The sequence below is a fragment of the Rattus norvegicus genome, chromosome X, assembly GCF_021556685.1.
Source record: "Rattus norvegicus strain SHRSP/BbbUtx chromosome X, alternate assembly SHRSP_T2T, whole genome shotgun sequence".
NCBI classification, from domain to species: Eukaryota; Metazoa; Chordata; class Mammalia; order Rodentia; family Muridae; genus Rattus; species Rattus norvegicus.
Window position 1 is genome coordinate 122,547,190 of NC_141554.1, and position 27,387 is coordinate 122,574,576.

The following is a 27,387-nucleotide window of genomic DNA, read 5'->3' on the forward strand; positions in this document are numbered from 1 at the left end:
AGTATATAAATTATTTAACAAGCTAAGGTATATACATTTATCAAATGTTATTAGTATTCTACATCATTTGACTACAGGAAATGGTTTTGTTGAATCATTCCACTTTATAAAATTCACTGGTTTTATTTTCCATTTACTTCTATACCTCATGTTATACAACATCTTTTTCTGATGATGAGTATTACATATCTATATAACTGAGCCATTATCTAATTCTACATGAGCATGTCTCACAAGAAAAATAAAATATAAAACATCTTACCCCAGATATGAGAAATACTTTGCAGAAGTCTAAAACCGGCAGAATCTGAAGAAAGCTGGCAGCTTCCAGTGTATCTTGAAGGGTGTCCATGTTGAGAGAAAGCTTTGCAGTATAGATGAAGTCAATAATTTTCCTTAGACCCACTCTGCTCACGCCATGAAGCTTAATGCACATTAACTCTTGTTCTTTCATTCCACCTTAAATGAAAAGACAATTAAATGAAGGTGGATAAAATTAAGGTCAAACTCCGTTCTGCTGGTAATTAGATGCAGCAAAATCAAGGGAAGGTCTTATTCCAAGTAAGCATCCATTCCGCAGTTTTGCTTTTGTACCTTTTTACAGTTAAAAGGTCACTTGAGGAAATCCTATCTGTACTAATAGAGATCATATATAATACAAGTACTTTCAAATGTTCTGTCATTTCACATCTTTTGATGGATTAAAGACCATATTATAGGAGCACAGAATCTATGATAGTCCATTCAGAGATTTTTTAAAAAAGCTATGAAGTAGAACAGATGGTAGAAAACATGATTCAAACACACACAATCACATAGATTAGTGAACTTTTCTTTTGAAAGTGTTTTTTTAGAAGGACAAAGAGTAAAATATTGGATTTTGAGTTAGCAATTATATAGGTATAGTATATACTGTATATGTATTATGTATTAGATATATACATACATACACATAGATGTCTTCTAACTTATTAATGTGGGAACATAGAGTAACAGAAGGCAACCTACCGGTAAACATAGCTTTGAAGTAGTCACTAGCAGAGGCCATCATGACTCGGTGCACAGGATAGGCATCATCTGTATCACCTGGCATCAGTGTCACGTCACAAAGCAATCCATCAAGCCGAAGCTGGTCAAATCCCTGTAACAAGCATATGAGTTGAGTAAGGAATCAAGGAGAAAATGCTTACACCCCTGTGTGCTAAACTTATGCTTATGAGCTCATACATCTCTGGTATTTTGAAAACAGAGTCAAGGGAGTTCTCAGAAGGAATAAAAACTACTTTGTTTAAATATCTATAGAATTTACTGCATAAAAAATAGAGTACTAAGGCAATTTGCATCAAGAACAAACAGGGTAAGTATGTGAAATTTATTGAGACATCTATTTGCCCTAATTGGAGAAAAAAAAGATGACCATTTACTTCTGTTTTTCCCACACATGAAACAAAAATCTTTGACCTTCCAAAATTGCTTTCCATACTAACACAGATAGCACTGCTGTGGGGCTTTAATAGATTATTTTGCATTTTGATGACTTTTTTCACCTTGAGACAGAAAGGGAGAGGGTATTTATCTGTATCAAGTGCTAGAGACTGGGGTTCATTTTATTATCTGAATTGTTTACTCTCTCAGAGAATTAAAGCTTGTACTTTAAATATTCCAATACTTAGCTTACTGCTGCTGCTGTTAGGCCAATTATCTTTCAAGTCAAAGATTTAATTATCTTTGATAAAAGGAATGTAGGGAGTCCCAACAGGAGGCTTGATTGTCTCCAAAGGCTTAAAGGATTAGCATAGAATGGACAGGCTAGCCCCTACAGTGGAGAGGAAGGACAGGACCCAGTGAGAAGAGTACCTGTTGATTAACTCCTTCAGCTGGCCTAAAACCAGGGCAGATGTCTCTACTCCCTGCCTCTACTCATAGGAGAATGAAATGCTTTCATTACAATGGATAGCTTCCTCAATGTATGTGTATCACTCAACATGTTTTACAAGATGAATTATATAAATTACTTTATTAAAAATAATGAACAGAGCCATAACAAGCTGCTAAAAGGGAATCATAAAGAAGTAGATAATAAAGCAAAAAGGAAGAATGTGGCAGACTCAATCCATACTTTCAAAGAAATGTTTCATTGTAAAACAAAACAGGGGTGATAGAAAGTGATGTAAACTAGTTTCTAAGATTATAATAAACGAACATAGTAAGAACAGATATAAAGGACTCCTTGATCTCAAAACTTCAAATAAAGTCATGTGTCACAGATTTAAGAAAGAATTTAAGAATCAAAAGGTATAATTTACTAAGAAGGCAATTCTGGAAATATTGATTCTATCCATGGGTATAATACAAATCATAATCTATACATCCCATTATAATTTTAAAATTACTTTTGAAAGTAAATATGTAGCTTAATAGAATTAAAACTTCAGAGAGATTATCTGAACCAACCATTGCTCCTCTTAGGAGAGAAAAATATTCACGTATTATACATATACTTTAGGATATACATATATATTTGTGTTTCTCCAAAAATGAATCGCATATTTTGTTCACAATCACAAAACTTTTCATAAATACCCCTTTCCTTTGCCAATATAAACACTCTTAAACCCTACTTCTGCAATTCATACCTTGCCTCTCATATTCAGAAATGCAGATATAAAAGAATAGCAATGCATTTGGCCAAAGTAATGTCCACCTGGAGAGATTGTTCTCATTCTTAAGACAAGAACTGACCCTTACTAATGAATTAAGGAGTAAAATGTGCATTAAGTCCAAGGCACAGGCCTTTAAAATTCAGTAAGTATCCATAAGCACTGAATAAGCACATTGCTGTGGTGTTAAGACTGTTTGTCACTCAGCTGATAAGAAGCCCAGCCCAGGCAGTTTGGGGACCAGTGCCTTTGAATTTACCAGGGTTCTCGCAAATCCTTGGTCAAAATGTTCAAGTTAAGATAGCCCTACTTCATTCAAAAGCAATCAAATAGTACTTTAACCATGTAAGCATGGTGGGGAGAACACTAGCTTTGTGTCATATTAGCCAGGAACTAGAAACCTAGCTTTTCTCAAGAAAGAATTAGAATGTGTTTAAAGTGCTTGCTTGTGAAAGAATTGTAAAGGTTGAAAATTAGAAGAAAAAAATTGAATTAAGCCAGTGTTTAAGAAGAAAAGGTTGGGTCCAATGGCTTAGCTTGTTTACGCATTCTTCATCAAATAAATTTGAAGTTAAAAGTTTATAAATATACATTTTTTAACAGTCTAGACACATAAGGATAAACCCAGGTGTAGTGACTGACACATGTCTATATAACAGTGAAGAGCCTTGTATCTCAGTGTGCAAATACAAACTTTATTCTATCCCATTTCAGTACATATTGCAGCAGAACTTTGATGGTTTTACAACTTTTGATATTACAATTGATGCGACAATGAACTTCCTGTGAAAGGAAGGGCCCATTCCTTAATATCTGGACAGATCAGCTTAGTTAAGATATCATTCTGTATTCACTCACACTGCCATGAAAAACTCAACCCTTTGTTAGTACAAGTTAGTGTCATGAAAGGCCTTTGAATTCACCTTCAATATATATCTATATTTTGTTCTCATTCTCATACTCTTTTCTTTTTACCTCTCTCAATTTTGAGATTTTTCATATCTAAGTGCTGGATTCGTATCATGTTTACTCGATTCCCTCCTGTTTTTCTCCTACCTCCCACTTTCTCAACACACACACACACACACACACACACACACACACACACACACACACACCACACTACAGGGTCCATTAAGAACAACTCTGGTGTTTGGGGCTGTACCACTTGGGATGCATCTACCAGATGGCATGTCTCTGGAAAGACTGCGCCTCTCTCTCCAAGCATCCAGTGATTGCTTATATTTATTCATCTAATTATGAGGCTTTGTGAGAATTCCCCATCTACACCAGAGTGTCAACTGATGCTGTCATTATGCAGGTCTTATTTAGGCAGCCATATTGTGGAGATTTCATGGGTGCACCTTCTGTCCCTTTAAGATAGAAGACACTATCTTGAAGCAGACATCTAGGTCCTGTAGCTCATACAACCTTCCCATCCCCTCTTTTGTGATTTCCCCTGAGCCTTTGATGTAGGGGTGGTCTTACAACTGAATCAATTGGGGGTTGACATGCCACAATCTCTCCTCTGCATTTTATCAGAGCTGTCTCAATCTTTTCCTCTGATGAGCTTTAGAAAAGATCGTAGAGATCATGCACAAAGTGTACACTTTCATTACAAAAATTTCTCCTCACCAACTTTGTACTCATTCCTTTTAAATAATTTCTATAAACATATGTTCCCCACACCTCTACACATAAAGAGTTCGGTTTTACGGGCATTGCTTAGGCTATAGTTAACTTTTAAGGGTGTCCTCAAAATTGCTTCAGTTGATTTCAATTCACTTTTCTGTCTCAGTACTTCTCTTCTCTATTAGTGCATTTCTGCTGGGTCTTGGTTCTCATCTAAGAGAAACTTGTTTGTCTTCAGCTTCTAAATATTTACTTTTTTCTCCTTCTATAAATCTCCCTATATATTTCTATACATCTATACTCTTTGGGAGCAAATAAGCACAGTGATGTTTTTACCTTCTTGAAATTAAGTTTAATCAATGTGGCAAAGATTCAAATATGATGACAAAAGGCATGTACATACATACCCTAAAAGAATGAAACATATTCATCTAACAAATGTCATAATAATTGTCTAAAAGGGAAAATGAGTTGATGCTATAAAATTATAATATTGAGATAAGCAGCAATAAAATTTTAAAAGTTGGTTGGATAGCTAGAGCACTCAAATGAAATATACCCATCATGATAAAAAGCAACTCTGATGTATAGTATGGTACTAAAGATAATGAGATAAGCAAATATTTCTACTTACTTCTGCATTGCAAAGAATTTAGTAGCATATTATAACTGATGTGATGACCATAATTTTAAAAGAAGAATGAGCAAAACCAGGAAATTCATCTTTACAAGAACAATAAAAATTAATGATGGGACATGTGTTGTACAAACAAGGATGGAAGATTTTAAGAACAGAAGAAGAGAAGGCTAAGTAATGAGTTTAAGAAGATGTCACGCATTTGATCAAAACAATATGAGTTTTGCTTTTATGAGGCTGCCTCTCATTTGATTCAGAGGACAGAGAGGAAAAGACGCATTCAAGTTAAAAGAGATATATAGGCTGGACATAATAAAAGTTTATATTAACACTAAACACTATTGTCATTATGTAACATGGCTTGTACTTTCAAAACATCTAATAGCTCTCTATCATTGTCTGTATCATAACTATTGCTTTTCAAAGACTTCTCAAGTTTGGCTTTAACCCAAATATAAACCCATAACTTTTATGACTCTGTGTACTGTAACTAATCATATGACTTTTTATTTCTGCCATTATTTTTCACATGGATGGCCTCCCTCCTTCAAAGCCTAATTTAAAATTGGCTCTCTTTAGAAAGCTATTAGCAATCAAATCTCCTCTAAAATAATTAGACAGTTTTGCTCTTGCCCTCAATATTTAGCATTTATGTTTAGCTTAAATTTTTTTTGTTTTCAGAGGAAGCAAACCAGCAGCATATTTCTTCATGTTACCCTCAAGAAACACCTTAAACCAAGATAAAATATAAGAAAAATAGAGCTTTTACAGATCAAAAGGACAGTATCTGTGAAAGGTAGGAAACAAATTAGATGGACCTTTAACTGTTACAACATGCTGCCTAGAAAGAGGTACAGCATGGGAACCCTGACAAACCTCAATCATCCCTGCATCCACTGGTGCTGCCAAGGCTGTGGGCAAGGTCATCCCAGAGCTGAACGGGAAGCTCACTGGCACAGCCTTCCATGTTCCTACCCCCAATGTATCCGTTGTGGATCTGACATGCCGTCTGGAGAAATCTGCCAAGTATGATGACATCAAGAAGGTGGTGAAGCAGGCATCTGTGGGCCCACTAAAGGGCATCCTGGGCTACACTGAGGACAAGGCTGTCTCCTGCGACTTCAACAGCAACTCCCACTCTTCCACCTTTGATGCTGGGGCTGGCATTGCTCTCAATGACAACTTTGTAAAGCTCATTTCCTGGTATGACAATGAATACGGCTATAGCAACAGGGTGGTGGACTTCATGGCCTACATGGCCTCCAAGGAGTAAGAAACCCTGGACCACCAAGCCTAGCAAGGATACTGAGAGCAAGAGAGAGGCCCTCAGTTGCTGAGGAGTCCCCATCCCAACTTAACCCCCAACACTGAGCGTCTCCCTCACAATCCATCCCAGACCCCATAATAACAGGAGGGGCCTAGGGAGCCCTCCCTTCTCTCAAATACCATCAATAAAGTTTGCTGCACCCCCCCCCCCACCAAAAGACTAAGATATTTAGAGAGAGATGCTTGGAGAGATGCATTCTCACGCACTTCCTTCCCCAATCTCCATCAGCCAATAGACCAAGGCAAGGCAAGGACTTGGACAATCCTGCTTCCTGCAAGTAGTCATGTAGCATTTCAAGGCAGTGCCTAAAATTCCAAGGAAGAAGCAGCTTTCTTTTTGTATGATGATATGCATGCTAGCCCATGTGGTAAGTGCTCACATTTTATTCCTTCTATATGGATTAAGACATGGGTATAGTTGTGGTATGTATGTAGCACAGCAGAGGTTGAAGCCTCAGGTTTGAGATCATGGAGACAGTCCTCGAAAGTGGAAAATACTGGGAGAATGGCAAATATGAAGTCATATAGCCAAGCGATATTAAAAAGTAACATACTGTGAAAAACTTTCAAATATTAAAAAAGCAGATTAATAACATATATGATAAGGTACATGATTTAAAAAGACTAAACTATGAAAAAGAAGCCAATCTCAGTACCTTATGGGTTATATTATATTTGGGGGTTCTTTTGAATAAACAAAGTAACAGAAAATAGACTGTAGTTCCCAAGACTTAGGAGAAGGGACCACCAAGGTGTAATAAGAAATAAGGCAGAATCATGTAATCATTCTTTGTCAATATAATTGTGAGGATCAAATGAAATGACATATTTTCAATGCATATACAAGAACATACAAGAAAAGATCAAATTCGCTATATGTTCCAATTTGTAAAATAAAAAGTAGGAAGACAGTAAAATATACTGAGTTGATAGTAACTAAAACATAGCCAGGATAAATATAGTATTAGACAAAACAGATTTCAGAGCAAAGACTATTAGCAGGGAGGATGTGAGTCACTTTGTGGTACAGGCATTAATTAATCAAGAGTATATAAAAATCAGTAAATGTTTCTGTGTCTTAAGAGCAGAGTCTCAAAATACATGAAGCCCAAACTAGAATAATCAGAGAAAGAACAATAGAGGTTCACACTTGATACAGATTTCAAAGCTAACCATTTTGGTGGCCTTAAAATGTGATAGAAATCAGTAAGGGTATTGCTACAACCATATCCGTCAACTTGATCTAGCCAAGACATAAAATATACCACCAAATAACTTTAAATGTGCATTATTTCCATGCACCTATGGGATACAGCACAAAGTACATGCCATTGAAAGTTATAAAATGTGTCTTAAAATAGTTTTTAAATGATCCAGGTTATACAAAGCATGTTTTCTGACAAGTTTGATTAAATGAGAAATCAAACTGGAAAGATATCCAGAATTTCCTCAAGTCTTTGAAAGCACAAGAATGACTGGCCCAGCAATGGTGCATAAAAGCACCTATTTCATTGGGTGAACAATAGCTGTCTAACTGGACTTAAGGCACACTCGATAATTGGAGGAAATTCATGCCTGGTGCCAGAAACCCAGCCAACTATTCATGGCTGGAGTGATCACAGATCCTAGAGCAAAACCAGCTACTGCTATTTTCTAAACCATATAATTTCTAAGTGTATTCAGTTAAGTGTAGCTCTTACTCCTCATCAGAGACCCCACTTGTCCCAGCACATAGAGACTATTGCAGAGATCCAGAAGTAGTCAAAAGGCACAGGACAACTGACCATGGATGTAGTCCCCAACATGATACACTTACAATGCAACCCCTATACCTAAGGCTTGTAATCAAAAGTTAATAAAGAGGCAGGGCAAAAAGGTAAGAGGCAGAGAATCAGGAGCCCTGCTGTTAGGTACTACCTTCTGGACATGCCAGGGAAGCTCACACACATGAAATCTCAAGCAACATAGTTCCCTAAAGAAGACGTGCATAATGACACCACTAGGTAATATTCCAATGCAGATGGAGGATATTTCTTAAGGAGCTATCCCCTAGAAGAGGTACAATCAGTGGCTGCTGAGAATAAGGTTTTTTCAAGGAAAAATTCCTTTATAGGCTATCCAATTCCAGTGGTTAGATCTAAAAGCATGTACAAATGAGTAATGTTAAATGGATTCTGGAGTGGACGTGCCCGTGTATCAATGATAATAAAAGAGGAAGTCTGGAATTTAGAAAGGAATGAGAGGGAGAAACACAAGAGGATTTGGAGGAGAGGGAGAGGTAGAAATGATGTAAAGATATACTTCTGTACGAAGTTCTCATCTTTTCAATTGAAAAAAAACATAAAAATATTTGGAGGACACTTCCACATAAGTCATGAAGAACTCCAAAGGGGAACTAGAAAGTAGGTTTAACTCAAAGAAAACACAACATCTCCCAAATGTGTGGGATGCAGGTAAGTAGAGCTTAGGAGGGATTTCTGTCTGTAAATGACTAGGAGAAAGTCCCATATGAAAGAACTCCATGTTCTCATTGTGAAACTTAAAATAGAAGAAACTACTTATAAATTGAGCAGAAACAACCAGTCATAATGGGATTCAATTAAAATATGAAACAAATCACAACAAAAGAATAATAAAGACAAAAAGGGTTTCTTTAAGGATATCCTTAAACCACACATGCACACATGCATGCACGCCCACACGCCCACATGCACTTACAGGGACACAGGTAAATGAAACTTGAGATCTAATGGCTAGAGATACAAATAACTAATATCAGAATTGAGGGATTTGATAATCAACTCTAGATATCTGAATAACTGCCAATCAAATTTGATAACTTAATTGACATGGATCAATTGAAAGACATGAATCAGATAACGTGAATATCTATATAGTTTTAAAACTGAATTTGTACTTAAAACTCTCCCTTAAAACACTTACAGCAAGATGACTTTCACTGGTACAATCTACCAAATACTGAAAGAAGACAATCAATGCTTTCTGTATAAAATGCTAGAAGTGACTGACTTTCATTTGTTTGCTTTGTTGACTTAAAAAAAATGGATATCAAGGAACTCTGTAGAGTAGGCTGTCCTTGACCTCCTCACAGAGCTCTATCTGCCTCTGCCTCCTGAGTGCTAGAATTAAAGGTGTTTCACTACCATGTCAGGATCTACAATATCCTTTTAAAATTGTTTCCCTTATGATCATAAAATTTTGAAACGAGGTAAGTTATCAACCTGCCATGATCAATAACCCAAACATTTACTTTAAACTAAGTATACCATGGCGCTAAACCAGTAGAGAGCAGGGCATCATTACTTTGCCTATGCTTTTTAAACAGCTCTGTTCTAATCATTCTATTAGGTAGGTTATAACTGAAGGATATACCATAATACCTTACAGTGACTTTAGCACTAAAATTATGCAGAGAAAATAAATAGCTAAAGTGGAGAAAAACATGGACAGATGAGTGTGACAGTCACTAGGAAGGGAGGTGGTCAATTACCAGTCTCAATGGTCAGAACACTGGGGTATTTTTAAGTTTTATGGGTTTAGGTACCAGTTAAAGCGTGGTCCCCTTGTTATGGTCTCCTTGTCCTAATAACAGGGCTTCCAAATGCAGAGGAAGGGAAGAACAAGCAAAGAAGGAGATGATCTGTATAATATTACTATTTCTTTGAAGAATGAAATTACTGTACCATTGTGTAAATTGCTAGCTTCAATTGATATGTTTTTAAAATCCTGGCTAAGGAACAGTTAATATTTGAAAGAGATGGCATTTCCAAAGGTAAAATGGTTTACAACAAATTTAGAGTATAAGTACATGCACAGAGTCAGAAAAGCTGAATCAAGTATGTGCCATCTAAATGGGTATATGAATCTGAGGCAGGCCTCCTAGCTTTTGGGATATTCAGTATCCCTTTATATAAGGTGGATATGACAATGTTTGCCATTTCTGTCTCATGATCTATTTTCATGCGTCAATGAGGCAAGACTATACATAAATGCATCACAAACTGCCATCTAAATTTATTCATCCCATAAATAATATTCCTAAGAACAGCAAAAAGGCACTGAGTGGTTCCTCTATGCCAAATATGAGGCTAAGCTCTTTACTTGCATTGCCTCTTTTAATGATAGACAATATTAAAAAATCAAAGCTGAATATTTATGGAGAATACTCATGTGCCCTAGCACTAGAACACAAGGCATTCAGTGGTAGAGCGCTTACCTAGGAAGCGCAAGGCCCTGGGTTCGGTTCCCAGCTCTGAAAAAAAAGAACCAAAAAAAAAAAAAAGAAAAAGAAATCCTTCCCAGAGCCCACATTTATCAAGGACTGAATTACATGAATATAGTAGAAGTCAGTAGTTGCTTTAGTCACAAAAAAGCTTTGATGGGAGAAGTAGATCAATGGTTGTTAAGCTGCAATTAGATATGAACAAAGGCTCTGGTATGCTATTTGCCTAGCTGGGTGCCTCTAGATAACAAGCATTGTATCACAAAGTTTAAAAAGTTCTTTGAAATCTTTTGAAACATTTTACCATCAAGAAATGGTAAATATTTGAACATATTTAATCTTATTTAAATATACAACCTACCATGTACCAATAATACCACTCATTAACAGGTATACTTTTATGTTCTATGTGTCTGAAAAACATACATTTAAAAAATAGCCCCCAAAATAAAAGTAGAAGCACGTTGCCAAAATGTAACATTTAAGATGAGTCTTTATGAATAAATAGAAATAAATAAATAGAACGGAGAAAAGAAAGGACATTCTTGGGAGAGGAAAGAGGAATAAGAACCATGATACATGAAAGAATGGTGCAAATTTTGAGGGCAGTGAAAAACTGAAACTCTTCTATGCTAATGCCAAAGGTAGGGCTAGGTGGTTGAATGGATTAGAAATTGACATAGCTTTAACAGAACAATGAAGGAACATAAGACTGAAGTTATTGTGAGAAATGCTGGCAAACCATTTATAAGTATTTGTATCTATGTTATAGAAGGCAATATTTATTATTAAATACTAGAGAGATAAGTGCTGCAATTAAAAACTGGGCCAAAATTCTAAACAGATATTTCCCCAAAGATAGCATAAAAATGACAATAAGCACAAATGAAAAGCTGTTCAACATAATTAGTAATTGGGGAAATGCAAATCGAAACCACAAGTAGTACTTCACACCTGCTCAGATGGACATAATGCCAAAACAAACCAAAGAATTGTCAAGGAGACTGTAATACATGCTTTCTTTACTGTACTCCATGTCAAGGAGCATGCAACATATGTGTGTGTGTGTGTATATATATATATACATACATATATATATATATACATACATATATATATATTCATTATACTGTAAAGAAACCAGAAGTGTCTGCAATCACAGTACAGACAAAAAATAGTGCAAACACTCTGGTAATGCTTCAAAAGTTTATGCATACAATTATCACAGGACCAAGAAATTCTATTCCTAGACTCATACCAAAAAGAAACTAGAATATTAGTAAATAAAAGCATTGTTCATAAGCTAAACACTAGAAGTCACCAAGTGCCCATCAATAAACAAATGGTTGAATAAAATGTAATACATCCACACAATGGGATATTGCTTGGTCATAGAAAGAGAGTTTGTTGCATGCTATAACATGGATGAACCTTGAAAACTTTATACTCTTACTAAAAGAAATGAGTCACAAGGACATATAGTTGTAACTTCATATATATCAAGTGCTGAGAATATATGAAGCTAGAGAGATTAATGGCTAGAGACAAGAAAGGGTTTGGCAGTAGATGTCATGTACTTGCTAGCAGATAAAGGTTTTCTTATATTGAGAGGATAATCTAAAATAGACGACTGTGATAGTTGCAAAATCCCATGAACAGTCTAAACCCCACTGACTCATACACTTTAACTAGGTGAATTATATGGTATATGAATTTCATCTCAATAAAGCTCTCATTCAAATGTTAAATGAGCCTGATATATATGAAACCAAGAGCTATCATTATAGGACTCCATACATTGTAAAAGAAAGTGACAACCCAGGATAATAAACCGAAGCAAGCAAGCACAGATGCAGAAGTTCAGAATTGGGGGGGCAATGAGGTTACCCTTGACTTTAACAATCACCCCTTAAGCTAACTCTAGGTAATCTTACTTCAGTATGTGTAATTTGTACTGCTAACTTCATCATGGATTCTTCTGGGATTTGTTCAAGGTTCTAGGAATCCAAGATGATGACTTATCAAATGTCTTTCTAGGCACTTTGACAGCCTAATTTGTTGCAGCCTATTTACTAAAGATGACTAATCTTCTGGAGTCACTCAGCCCAAACAGATGGATACCTTATTTGGTGTACCCATCACTTCTGATCAGCTACAGTTTCCCTGATCTCTTTTCTATTTAGCTTGGATGGAAGGAAAACAAATATTGATCACAGATCTCACTTTTCCAAAATTGTGATACTTAATCTTCATCTACTTCACCTAGTTTACGAATAAGGAAAAAGGTCCAGAGAAGATAAGTGATTTTCTCAAAGTCAGATAACAGACTAGTAATACTATAATTACAATTCTAGTTTGGGTTGCACTATACGAACCAAGTTATGTTCATTACAGTTTGGAAATGGGTAATCATTCAAGGCAAGAATTCCTAAAAACAGTTGCTCCCCATGGAGTAATCACCCCTCTCATGCTGGAGTTTGTACTGTTGCTAATTTTAACACAATGATAACATTTATATATTAAACATTTCTCTGGCTTATTCCCTTGACAACCAGCCATCCAAAATTAGATAGAAAAGGTTCCCTGTTAGTGCTTAGTCCTAAAAATCTGTTTGTGGTAACATACTTTTTAAAAAATAATATTTTATTAATAATTTGAGAATTTCATACTATGTATTTTAATACATTTCCTCTCCCAACTCTTCTTCCCAGATCTATCCACACCCAATTTTGCTACTCCTCTCCTCCTCCTCCTCCTCCTCTTCTTCTTCCTCCTCCTCCTTCTGCTTCCCCTTCCTCGTCCTTCTTCCTCTTCCTCCTCATTTAACTCACCAATTTCAATTTGCATAGTCCATGTGTGAGGCCTGCCCTAGAGTATGGCTTATTTACTCATGAGTCATACTATTAAAGAAAGCAAACTTTTTTATTTTTGTTTCTTTGTTTTTGTTTTTAAAGAAAACAAAGCTCTTTCTGCAGCTATCAAATGCCTATAGCCCCTTAGCTAGGGGTAGGAGGACTTTGAACTGATCCCAGTCCCCCTGCAGCTAGGATTTTGTCTGTCTTGAGTTTGCACTGTAAGTTCAGATGTGCACTTCTCCTATTGTGTCTGGAAAACACTATCTCTTATCGTAGCCACCCAACACTTCTGCCTCTGGCACTTACTTACACTCTTGATTCTTGAAACTTTATGGGAGGGCATGACCCAGATTTCCTATTTGGGTGTAAAATTTTTCCTCTGTTGTTATTTACACACTGTCCAGTTGTTGGTCACTCTGAAAGCTATTGAAAGAAGTAGCTTTTCAGGTGAGGGTTGAGATTTGCACTAAACTGTGAGTATAACAATAGGTCATTGGACCCATTAGGAGCTGTTTGAATATTGTGTCATTTTAGCAGAAAACAGTAGTATTCTCTCCTATGAACCACAACCAGTATAGGCAGAGTATATATGGCTTCAATAACAGTTTCATGTATGGGCTCCATCCGCTGGAGTGGATCTTATAGCCAAGAAAACATTAGTACTCCTAAAATTTGTGCCACTATTAGAGCAGTATCTGGCCAGGAAAAGCCATTACTGTACCTCACAGAGATCACAACTGAGGACTGCTATTCTCCTTCAGTAGATTGCATAGCAACTTCTAGTCAGCAGGGTGAAGCTTCCAGGTCTGTACTTGCTTTAATTTCCCATGTTTTATGACTCAAGTATTTAGTGTTTTCCTCACTTAGGTCTTACAATCGGGTTCTAGAGGCTAAGCAAGAGCAAAGGCAACAGCCTACAATGCTTAGGGGTCTTTGGGCTATCACTATTCCTGAACTCAAGAAGATAACCAGGTCCTGGTACTAGTGTTTTTATTTGCTAGCACATGGTGTCTAGTTGGAGTATTGTCCCCCAGTTATAGGATAATGCCACTTAAATCCTTTTGTGTATGAATTATGTATATATTTTAGGATGTTTCTACAGTAATAGGTTTCCATATGGCTTTTTGAAAAGGCCTCCAGTATTTGTTTTCCCTCCTTATGTTCCCTCCCCCACACTGACCTCCCATACACCATCCATTTAATCCAGCTTATTTTATTATTCCTCTTCGCCCCTCTATACCACTATATTCTATCTTCTTTTGCTGGAAAGATTCCCTCCTTCCATATGGCCCCCTACTATTTATGTAACTTCTGTGAGTATTGAAAATTAAATATAATATGTAAAGATTCATAACTAACATCTACCTATATGAGAAAAAAATATGGTGTTTGCCTATCTGAGTCTGGGTTATATCACTCAAGATGACTGTTTCCAGTTCCACTCTTTATTTGTGTATGTCACAATTTTATTTTTCATAACAGTTCAATAATATTCTATGATGCAAATGCATATTTTTGGTTTGTCCATCCTATTTCCTGCCTATTATGAGTAGAGTATCAATGAACATGGATGAACAAGCATTTCTATAGTAAGATGTAGAATCCTTTGAGTGTTCAAGAGTGGAAGAGCTGGATTGTATGCTAGACTGATTTTCAGCTTTGTGAGAAACCTCTACGCTGATTTCCAGAGTAATTATACCAGTCTGTAATTTCACCATCAGTGAATATGTCTTCCCTCCTCCCTTACATCTTCACTAACACTTGCTGTCATTTGTTTTATTGATCTTAGCCACTATGTCTGGGCTAAGATGAAATATCAAAGTAGTTTAAATTTGCATTTTTCTTATGGCTAAGGATGTTGAACATTTTTAAATGTTCCTCAGACATTTGTATGTATCTGTATTTATTCTGTTTAGGGGGCTGAGATAGGAGGACTGCCTCAGTTCAAGGATATTTAGACTACATAGTAAGCTTCAGGCCATCCCAGGCTACTGAACAAGACCTTGTCTTAAAATAAACAAAAAAGTAGAATATATCTATGTACCAAATCAAAAGAATATATGACTAAACGGAAACAAAAACCTTAATGGGAAAATATTTAAGCTATTGTTTATGTTCCTCTGCTGTAATAATGACTTATAGTCCATCTCTCTATTGTCTTATCTATTCATCCATCCAGAAAAGATTCTATTTTTCTTGAGGAATCTCAGAGGAAGATTCTTGCCTCTAAACAGTGGTGCTACTGTATATTTGAAAATTCAACAACTGTGGATAAACTGTACAGTAAATAAACGCTAGAATATTTGCATATATACTGAACATGGTATTTCTGTACTCTCCTTCATGTCATCTGTCCATAAAGAAATCAATACAGCACCTACTTATAGAATGTTTAAACTCTATTATATCAACAGTCTAGAGATGACTTCAAGTATACAGAGGACTCAGGTTAAAGGGAAACACTGTGCTATTTCATGTAATGAATTTGAGAAAATTTTGATCCCTGTGGTAAGGTCTGGAAAAAAATTTCCTGTGGAAATTGGGTGTACACTGTATATTTTCTGGGTTAAAGCAGCATCTGAGAAGTTGCTAGAAATAGGAATTATTAGGTCATACCCAAGACTTTTGATTCAGTACCTCTGGGTTGAGAGTCAGTGCTCAGTGTTTTAACATGTCCTTCTTATGATCCTAACATGCACTAAAATTTTGGAGCCATAGCTTTGAACTATAGTAGTGATCAATATTCAGTTTAACACATTCAAACTGTTTAGCACATTAGCAGGGTTACAATGAGTGGTCTAAAGACATGAGTATGAGTATGTATCTATCATGAGCATTACACAGATACGTCTGTGCTTTATCCCATTGTTTTAAAATGGTTCAAAATCCTTATATTTGTTACTAAGCTAAAGTTATAATCTTTTATATTGGTACAAAATTTTATTTGATACAAGTTTAGATTTTCTTTCTGTCAGATGATCCTAGGCCAGAAGGCTGAAGATTTGCTCTCACATGTTGCTAATAGAGGACTATGGAAGTAGAAAACTGTCTCTACAACCTGTCTCAGTCCTAGAAGCCATGTTAGGCTTTCTATATTTACAGATATATTGGTCATTCTCAGATTTCTGATGGGGTTGAAAACTGATTATAGTCTCATAGACTACCCAGGCCTTTTAACTTTGATAATATATATGTAATTAAATAGTTATCAGATAGTATACAAGCTAGCCAGGATATAAAATAGATTTTAAGCCTTTCTTAAGCTGGAATAGACAACTAAATGTTCTGTTTGACTGTTAAAATGTTAGACTGGGTGTTAGGCATTTTTTTATACTTTTACATTAAAATTGCTAATAGTTGTGCTCAGCTCACACTTAAAAGTTTTTTTTTTAATTAGACAGAAAGGGTAAAGTGTAGGTTGATGTCATTATGCAAGTGAAGGCAGACAAGATAAAATGAGGCCCATCATTGGAGGAGAAGGTAGGGAGGTAGGAACAGAGGTTTTAGAAGGGAGGAAGGTCACCTAGAATATCGATGTCCATGCAAAATAGTTCCAAATCTCTGTGGCTTGTGTTTCTTTTGTTTTCTGCCCCTTCCTTTCATGTTATTTTTTAACTCTTACACCTATGAATGGGGATTACAGGAAGTATTCTCCATCCCTACTCCTGTACTTACTTGGCCAATGAGAACTGAGATATCAAGTAAACATGATATTTAGGAGGACTATGGCAATGATAACTGTAGGAGTGATAAGAAACTAGAATATTTATAATAGAAAACTTGTGACTTTTACTTTCGCATATAATAGAAATTAGAGAGTTGATGTTGGTAAACATGATATTCTTTAGGGAGGAATGAGAAGTGAGAGGAAATGATGTAAAAATAGTGTGTGTGCCTACGTGCGTGCATGCATGTGTGTTTGGATATGAATGAAATTTTAAAAAAAATAAATGCAAAAGAATGTGACATACTGGCAAGATACTCTTTACATAAAATAGAAACAGAACTATAGCAATAATTTAAAACTCAAGAACACGTTCTTTTTTAAATCAAGATTTCTACATTGGTGGGGGTTTGTTTGTTTTTCTAAGTAATAGATTCTATTTCTGAGAAATATTGTATAAACAAGAGATGAGCTCACAACAGAAAATTCCCAATGCACCTTCTCTTCCCATCCCTACACATTAACAGCCTTCCCAATTACGGATATCCTGCACCTCACAACAGTAACAACAAAAACTGGAAGGTTTTGTACCTATACAAATCCTGCCAAAAGAGCAGTCAAGATTACCTGTAACACCACAGAACTGTGGCTGTTGCTGGTAAAGATGCGTGTACTTCCTGCCTTGCAAGACTGCAAATGGGAAGAGAGGCCCATTTCACTTCCAAGGCACAGTTTCAAGTGCTGGTCTTCCTCTTCCACAAGTGATCTGAATTTTTTTAAATCAAAAGAAAAGAAAAAGTTAGAATGTACATAATTCACAATACTGAAACTATTTAGCTGCTGCTGATCTAGCTATGGAATATGTTGAGATTTCTTTCACTGTATTCTAATCTCACACCATTCCATAGCATAGAAGAAACATTCATACTTAAGATGCTTTTCAAAGGAAAGAAATCGTAGAGAAGAACTGAGAAATCAACTAAAAGAGTTTTAAGCTGCAGTCTCAAGGAACTTTTAGGGTGACCATGTTTGCTTTATGTATTTTACTATTCTGATGGCAATGTCATCAAATTGTTGTGTACTTCATGGCTAGGTTTAATTTCAAGGATCCAAATGATGTATATTCTCTCTCAAGTACTTGCCAAGAATTTTACCCTCATGAGTTTTTTGCTTTAACACAGCCTAATGAAAAATGTCCTATTATTAGCTCCCCCTTTCTTTTCTTTTATATTTCATTTATTATGCTTGAATATCCACCTTCATGTAGGTCTATGCACCACAAGAGTGCCTAGTACCCTCAAAGTTTAGAAGACAGAGTCAGATCCCCTAGAACTGGTGTTCCAGAGGCTTGTGAGACACAATGTGAGTGCTGAAAAGTGAATTTGGGTCCTCTGCAAGAGGAATAAATGCTCTTACCCTGAGCTATCTCTCTAGCCCCTATCTCCTTTTTCCTTAAGGAAGACAAAGGAAGTGTTAGAAATAACTTATCCAGGTTATTCAAGTGAATGAGTCAAGATTTTGATTTAAATCTAGCATTGTTCCAATTCCTATCCACCCACACTAATAAAAGTTAAAAAAAAAATCAGTGCAATATATTACCGCAATACTTCATGTTGTCATTAGTTCTAGTCAATTCACACATGGAATAAAAATGTTAGCTCTTTTCTCAATTTGAGACTGTTCAAAGAAATAACTGTATTCTACTAACATCTCCAGTTTTTTCAAAGAAATAGATAAGAGTAAGGAATCCATATTACTACTTAACATAATATGCATGTATATAAGAGTCATAGAAAGGATTGCAGAATGTACAGTTACTTAATTACCAGAAACTACAGTGAAACCTTTGATAGTTAAAGGGGCTTCCTAAGGTTATACTAAAATGAACACCCTGATATGACCTGTCATTATTTCTTATAAGAGGCCTTTGGTATTGTTACCTCTTCATAGCTAACATGGTTTCTAAGAACAAGGAGTCCTTGGCTTTGAATTGGTTTGCTTTGTACATTCTTGATAGATACCACTAAGTGGATATTAGAAAAAGAAAGATCAACTTTTATTAAAACTTCCTGAATTTTAAATTACTCGATTTCTTAACTGGATCATTTTACCCTTTTCCTGTAATATCTATAACCTGACCTGCTGAATTGTAATTAGAAACGGTTATAATACTATAGCTACTTTGTACACAAAGATGTTACATTTTGAATACTGACACCAATCAAGTGGTTTTAAATCCTGTAATAATTAGCAGAAATTCTTGTTTTAAGGCTAACATCAATTCTTCTTAATGACATTAGAGCCATAATATAATGAAAAATGCATTAATAATACATAAGTATGTCTTATTCATCTCTCCTTGATATTTAATAGAAATACTTATAATAAAATTTTGACAAGAATAAAAGAAAATGAACAGAGCTTTCCATTAAAATTTCAGAAATAGCTTTAAAAGAATATATACTATATATATTTATATAACTTATATAACATACAAAATACTCATATACATGTTTGTAGATAGGCACTGGAATTTATAGAATCAATTGGAAAAGTCAGAAAGAGATAGATGGTGAAGCATGTCTCTATCCCAGAAAATATCTATCTATCTAAAAGTATTTTAATAGCAAATTCAAGCAGACTGTGCTATTAATTTCTATATTCCTTACACATAGCCTGGCATGAGAGGCTTAATTTATGTCCTGTAACTGAATATGGAATCTCATTTCTGTGAATCATTCCAAAGATGTTTCTTCATCATGCAGTGTTTAGGACAGGGGTAAAGCTGGAGCTTCTCTGTCCTTATAAAAAACCTTAGAAGTTGCTTCATTGAATAAACTATATATAACAGTTTGTTCATTTGTCCATTGTCCTGTGCTCTCAAAATTGAGGCTTCTATGAAAATGCAACCCTTTCATGGCAAGGGGAGATAACTAGCTTTGTAATTAATTACTTTGAAAGCTGAAGAGGCCCTCATAGTTGACTTCTGGAATACTGAGGCGACTGACTCTTTAACATTCAAATCACTCCTTATTATTTCTGCACCAGTAACAGTACATGACATGTCAACCTTCTTAGGAGACCAAGTTTATTGACTGCAAGGAAGAACATTGTTCTTCGACACTGAAAGGAAGTAATATCTTTCTTTTTGTAAAGCCCAGACCTCAATTATATCATGTTATAGAGAATGTTTATCAGACAAAAATTTTTCTCTTAAAAAACATTTTTCAAGGCATTTAGTTACAGGAATATGCATGTCAATGGTTCTCAAAAGGTAGTAGAAAGGACAGAATTTTCTTTCCAAGTCTTGCCCCTTGCCATGCACATATCCCTTGACAATGGACATTTTTACTGTAGCAGCTGAGGGAGGGTAAGCAATTACTGCCATCTCTTCGGACGTTGCTGGAGAATACTACAGTGCACAGGACAATTCTGTATGTCAAAATGTTCTCCAGCAAAAATATCAATTTTGCTAAAGATGTGGAATCCTGCTATCGAGAGGTTAATTTCCCCATGAAGTGTTTGAGTAATTTCATGCTTTAAATATTTCCCAACCCTTGGCTTGACTCCACAAAGTAATGTGAGCAGTACAAAAACACAGTGGGGATTATTAATTACCACTACATCTTCTAGGCCATCTAACGAAATACTTCAGCTCTCCTCATTCCTAACATTTTTAAAAGTCAAGTGTTTACAACAGATCAGTAGATAATAGCTCTGAGGTTTATAAAGTAATTATATAGAATAACATTTTTTTTATCTTTCATGTAGGAATAACGATTTCTCAATTCTACTTAAAACAACTCTTAACTGGATTTATTGTCACATAATAAGTTATAATCTTGCAAATCTTGAACAAACTATGCAATTACATAAATACTCAAAGGTTATTTAGAGGAGACAATATTTTATCAGTTTTTCCAAAACTTATATCTTTCTGCTATATTAGTGTCTACATATGGCTGCCAAATTAAACCTGTACACTGAACATATTTCATTTTCAAAACAACTAACAAGTGAACACAAAACCAATGCTTCATAAAATGCACATGAAGGTAGCCAAAGGTGTTGACTCAAAAAAAAAATAATAATGATCACAAGCTTTTGAAGAGGATAGGTTTAGAGGTAGAAGCATCTTGATTCACTTACTAAAACAAATGCAAACATGAAAAACTGAACACACAGTAGTGTATTTACTTACACTGTTGTTTGAAAAAAAATAAAGTCTAATCATTTGGTTTTTGTTACCAAGGTAGAGCCAACATTGTAATCATATCTCAAATTGCCCATATTTTATAAAAACCTCAAGGAAAACAAATATAAATGAATACAAGTGCACAATTCATATAAGCATGTACAAATAGTTAATGAAAATGTTCAATCTCTTCACTATCTCTGAGCATGAAAATCAACACAAAGTGTCTATCTGTAAACCTACAAATTATCAAAGCATAGAACACAAGGCATACTTTCAAAATTACTAGTGCAGACATGCATGAAATCCCTGGGGTCTACGTGGAGCTGTTCATCCAAATGGATACTTGACAAAGAGACTTCTAAAAATTACCAGACCAGTCTTCTTTCTTTTATGATAATGAAGAATTGTACGTTGCATCTATATCCTAGGAGACTGTCATGAAAGGAGTGCTCTGTGAATCTTGTTAAAACATTTCCAATACAGAGCCGTGATGGGTAAGTTCATTTGTTCAAGGTTCTAGGAAGAACTGAATATTCTTATAAATTACTATGCCAATCACATTGGTTGGTGTGCTTCATAGGAGGGCACATCTAATTTGAATTGAGTCCAAATTCACAAACTCTCTCTAAACAGTCCTAGATCTCTCTACATCCAAAAGACTAAAACCAGCTATTGTGCTGAAAATTGAGGTATTATCTTGATAAGTTATAAAATGCACATTTCATTTTCTTGGCTTCTATCACTGCAATCCACAAATACATCTTTAATGCAAAAGCCAGGGAAGGTGACATTTCACTGTCAAGGAAAAGGGGAACAGTTTAGTACTTTTTGAAATTATTATCATGAGAATACATTAAAACCACATGACTTTCCTTGGTAGGGAAGTTTTGTATGCCAACTTATCCACTGGCAGATTAACTTTTAGCTTGATAAGGAACAGCACAGTGATGTTGCCAGGAAATAGTCTGCCTTAAACATTCCTGCATTACTTGGAATTTGTCAGAGAAAACATGAATCAGAATAAAATTTAAAGTATGTGAACAACAGCTTTATTGTTTCCCTCCATTCAGTTATTGGTTAATTTCACAGTGTGACTTTTGGCTTGCTATCATTTCCTTATACATATTAAATCTAGCATATACTATACACAGCTTCACTATAACAAAACACTTGTGTCCCTTAAGTTAATATTTTAAGTATAACATAAATATTTTTAAATTCCAATATCAACAATATTATCATAACCAAATGCTCCTGCCAGTGGGCAAGCACATAAGAACAGCCACACTAACAAGACATAAGACAGCCAGAGAGGGTATTGCAGTACCATAAAGCAGGCCAGTTAATCAAGTCAATGACTCATTCTTTCCACATCCCAGCCCCCAGGAAAAGACAGATTTCAAACTCACAGTTTTAAAAGAAAATCAAGAAAGGGGTTTTCTTCAAAGAAGTACTCTCCCTCCATTTGTTTGTCTGCTCTGAAGTAGAGAAGTGTGTGCTAGCAGCAGCATTTGCTAAATGAAACATTTCTTGTGATAAAGTTGCATGGCAGGTGGAGGAAAAATTTTGCCACCTGTTCTCATACTCATTTGAATTTGAGTGCTAAATCTGTCAAGGTATTTCCTTCCACCCTTGAGAAATGAATCAAAAACTTAAGATGATAGAAGCCATTTCCCATTAGTTTTCAGATAGATTCAAAGTATGAATTGAATGTTAAAGATATTAATACATTTTTATACTCTTCAATCCATCCTGAGCAAAAACTGAATGATAAATCAGACATGTTTGTGTATTCATACTCATCCATTTTATCTCTCTCCATTAGTGAAAAATTAGGAAACTACAAAATAAAAATCAGGAACAAAATTTCCAACTTCTGAAGTAAACATTTATAAAAGAAATCAGTATATGTAACGTAAAACATCTATTTTAAAGTCATTTGTTTAAAACAAATGAAAAGTATCTGCAATACTTTAAGTATTGATAAATCAGTTTACCAATGAAATGCACAGTATTATTACATGAGGAAATTACAAATACCATGGCGGCCTGTATTATTAAGGCATTAATTAAATGCTGGCTAAGAAAAGTATAGACAACCTTAATAAGGTTAGGCTTGAAAGGAATCAGAAAAACAAAGCTATTTGTAATTTTATAACATATATGTTAAGTCTATTCTTATTGATCAGAAATGGCTGTACTAATAGTAACTTTTTGTATAAACAATAGTTTTTATTTTTATCAACAGCTGCTGTTCCCAACATTCTATTTGTGCTGTGATAATACAAGTATCTAGAAAAAGAAAAATAATCAAGGCCATAAGAATATGTCAAAATGGCATTTCAAAGTGAAAAAAAAACGATTGTGCGCATTTCTCAAATTCATATATCTACCATATTCAAAATAGAACTAAATTACCAAGTAGCTGATGTTCATAATAACATAGGAATAAGATCATTCACTCGGCACCTGCTGTGTACTAGGCACTGTGCCAGGCACATTCTCATATGGTACTTAATCCTCATGACAATCCTACTTTCAAGACTGGGAACTGAAGCCGGGGGACTTTAATGCCTTACATACATATCATAACTATGAATCCAAACCCATGTCTAAACCTAGAGCCAACATTGTTTCCATTACATGAGGGCTAAAAGTTAAAAATAGCAGGGAGAGGAAACTGTACAATGATTCACATTTAAAAGTTCATTTTATAAATACTAAAAAATACCATAAAATATATTCTCTTGGAGGCAAGTAATTTTCTGATTTAATTAATTGCATCCCAAGTCCCCTGCTTTGAGTATGGGAAAGGATGATGGTGAGGCAACAGTTAATAGGTACAAGGTTCAGAGGTACCTTGGATTCAGTGTGATGACTTCTAATAATTCACAATATAGGGTAACTAAATTGACAAGAACTAACTGAAGACTTAAAAGTACCTGTTAGTGAATATTTTAAATATTCTCTAAACAAAGAAATAACAAATGTCCAGGGTTAGATAGATATACCAATTTCATTGTTCTGATTATTATACATTATATGTGTGTGTAGAGATATCACAGTGGAGCCTATAAATATGTACAATTGCTAATATGCCATTTACAAAAATAAAAATAAAACTTTTTTTTAGTGGTGCAAGCCTGTATCCTTCAACTAGTTGGGACACTGATACGGGAGGACCTCTTGAGCCTATGAGTTTGAGAGTAGCCTGGGCAACACTTCAGGACCTTGTCCCCATTCCACCAAAAAAATGATAATAAATAGGGCTATAGACAGCTTAGTAGTAATGAATATTGCTACTCTACCAGACAACATAAGTTTGATTCCCAGCACCCATATGGGGCAGTTGAAAACTGCCTGTAACTCCTGCTCCAGGGAATCCAACACCTTTTCCTGGCCCCTAAGAGAAGAATTTGCACAAACATGGAGCATGTGTGTGCTCAAGCATGCATATGCATGCATACACACACACACACACAGACATTAATACATAAATAAAAAATAAGATAAATCTTTAAAAAATTCATAAGCATTTCAAAAATTAAAAGTACCTATTCTTATCACCCTAGTTTCATAAAAAACAATTATCAATGGTAAAATTATGTACTAATATGGGAAGAAGGAGTAGTACTTCTTTGATCATAATTCAGATCAAATTTAAGGGGGATTTTACATTACTGATACCAGCTTTTAAAAGAGCAGATTTTGAATTCCAATGCTGACTATCACTATGACAAAAATAGCACTATGACACAGATGAGGGAATTGGGCTAGACAAATGGAATGACAAATGATACTCCATTAGATAACTGTAACAGGATGAAAGTTAATTATCCGAACGAAAAAGCATTTGCACTGAATATTTCAATCTTGTCCTTGAACAACTCTAAAATTAATGATTTTGCTTTCACCGTACCATATTTTAAGACTTTGTTCTGATCTCCTCATTTAATACACTGATACTAATTAAATTACATCAAGTTTCACATACCCTGACCAAAATTTATTCTATTTAAGAAGCTTAGTTCATATATTTTTATTCTTCATATTTTAATAACATTTTGGTGACAAACAAGTGAGCATATAGGTAGGTAGGGGGTGAATAGGTGGAAGAAAAGATGGATGGATGAATGGGTAGGTCGGTGGACGAATTCCTATAAAGAACAAACAGAATCCACCATATATTCAGAAGTAGAAATGAATGAATGAATGTTCATTCCATTCCTGGCATATGGAAAATATCTTATCCAAAGAGTCCATTGCCTTTATACTGCTACAAGATATGACAGATTGCACATGGAGGTTGTGATGGTTTGATTAAGAATGGAGTGACATTAGGAGCTATGGCTATGTTGGTGGAATATGGCCTTGCTGAAAAAAAGTATGACCCTGGGTGAGCTTTGAGATTTCAAATGTCGAAGCCAGGCCAAGTGTCTCTCTCTTCCTGCGGTCTATGAACCTGGATGTAGAATTCTCAGCTACCTCTCCAGCATCATGTCTGTCTGTATGCCACCATGCCTCCCACCATGATGACAACAGACTAAACCTTTGAACCTGTAAGCCATCCCCAGTTATACTTAACTTCGTTAAAAGAGTTCTCAAGGTCTGGATATCTCTTCAGAGCAACAGAAGCACTAGGTAAGACAGGGGTATTGGTGATAAGTAGATTGCAATATATAGAAGTCCATTGAGAGAAACAGCAAATACTCTAATTACTATCAGTTAAATAGAGGACACAGAATCTGTCCTCTAGTAACACACAGACCTTTTGGCAGAATGATCTAACCTCCAGCCATTAATCAGTCAGGCCTGGCGATCAAGAAGCCTCAGTATACTTACAGCGGTGACTTTATCTTTTCTCCCTTCAATCCCCAATAAAGAAATTGGATTAGACTCCCCAGCTCCTTCAAGATCAAGCCAATTCACTTTAAAACCTCTTTTTCTTACAAGGGATTTTTCAACTCTAGTGACATTTAAATAAGGGATCCATACTATGAACAAACTGGGTTTCAAATGCCTAGAAGTTGACATTATTAAATATTTAGACACTCAAGTTATACAAATTTAATATTTATTTAAAAGGCAGATCCCATAAACCAAGATCAAATTAGCAACCACCAAGACAGATCTACTGGGGAATAGGGGAAGCATTAGACCAATGAGGGGAGAGTGAAAAGCCCAACCACTTTCTGGATTTTCCAGTTATATTTGACTTATGTTTATTATTTTTTGTTTATATAACAGTGCTTTCCCTCCTTGTTGATTGTAAAGTAGTAATAAAATGCCACCGTGATTTGAGATAATGGAACAGAATCCTTCTTCTTTCCTTTCTATACAGAACATTAGACAGTGTTTCATGTGCAAATTATAACTTATAACAATCAGAGTAGGTGAGAAGCACATAGAAAGAAATGAGTCATCGGGGAAGTGAGAATAATAATGAGGTGTTAAAAGTTTGCCTGCTGGTTAGAAAATGGTGCCTACCACCTTTACTATATCTTCATGAGCCATCTTTAAATGTTAACAGTTTTAAATCTTCAAAATGTCATTTTTTACATGCCTGCAGTATTCTACATAAAAATGAATTTGACTACTTATTTTTTAATGATCCTTAACCTAGTCAATCAGAACAAATTTCAGGAACCTCAAATATATCCTGTAACGCATCCAAACAAGCCGTGGACAAAATATATCGGATTCTAAAAGGCAACTCCTATCACCACAACATTTTTTGTTAATCTCATACACTATATTTATAATGACCAATTTCATAAACATTATCTTTTACCATTTTCATTGATACTGATCTTATATTTCTGAAACTATCTTGTTCAAAGGTATCTGGCTAAGTACTATAGGCTAAACAAAACATCAGCCCTATACTCTTGACTCTAAGACAACTGGGCCTAGCCCACCTTAAATAATGGAACATCCCAATTAATTAACAATAAAGATTCTTGATTAGAGGAAAAATAAAACTTATAAATTAACAGTTGTTTTGATTTACCTTGTATTTATCAGTCACTGCTATGCCTTTGTCTACCTTTAACTATGAAGTATGCATAAAACAATCTTATTTAAACATATTTGGGAAATAATTCCCTTAGTTTATAATCTCCAGTGATCCTGACTGCTCTTTCACTGCATGTTCAGGGAAATCAGCGTAAGG

At 35.3% G+C, this 27,387-nt stretch overlaps 1 protein-coding gene across 11 annotated transcripts in view; it reads right to left on the reverse strand.

Moving 5' to 3' along the window:
* Klhl13 (kelch-like family member 13) overlaps positions 1-27,387 on the reverse strand; it is a 157,259-nt gene that overhangs the window by 31,491 nt on the left and 98,381 nt on the right. For all 11 annotated transcript variants that reach the window (NM_001401133.1, NM_001401131.1, NM_001100854.1 and 8 more), the window contains 3 exon segments: positions 263-459; positions 1,009-1,141; positions 17,645-17,783. In NM_001401133.1, the coding sequence (NP_001388062.1) occupies positions 263-459; positions 1,009-1,141; positions 17,645-17,783 (469 nt within the window).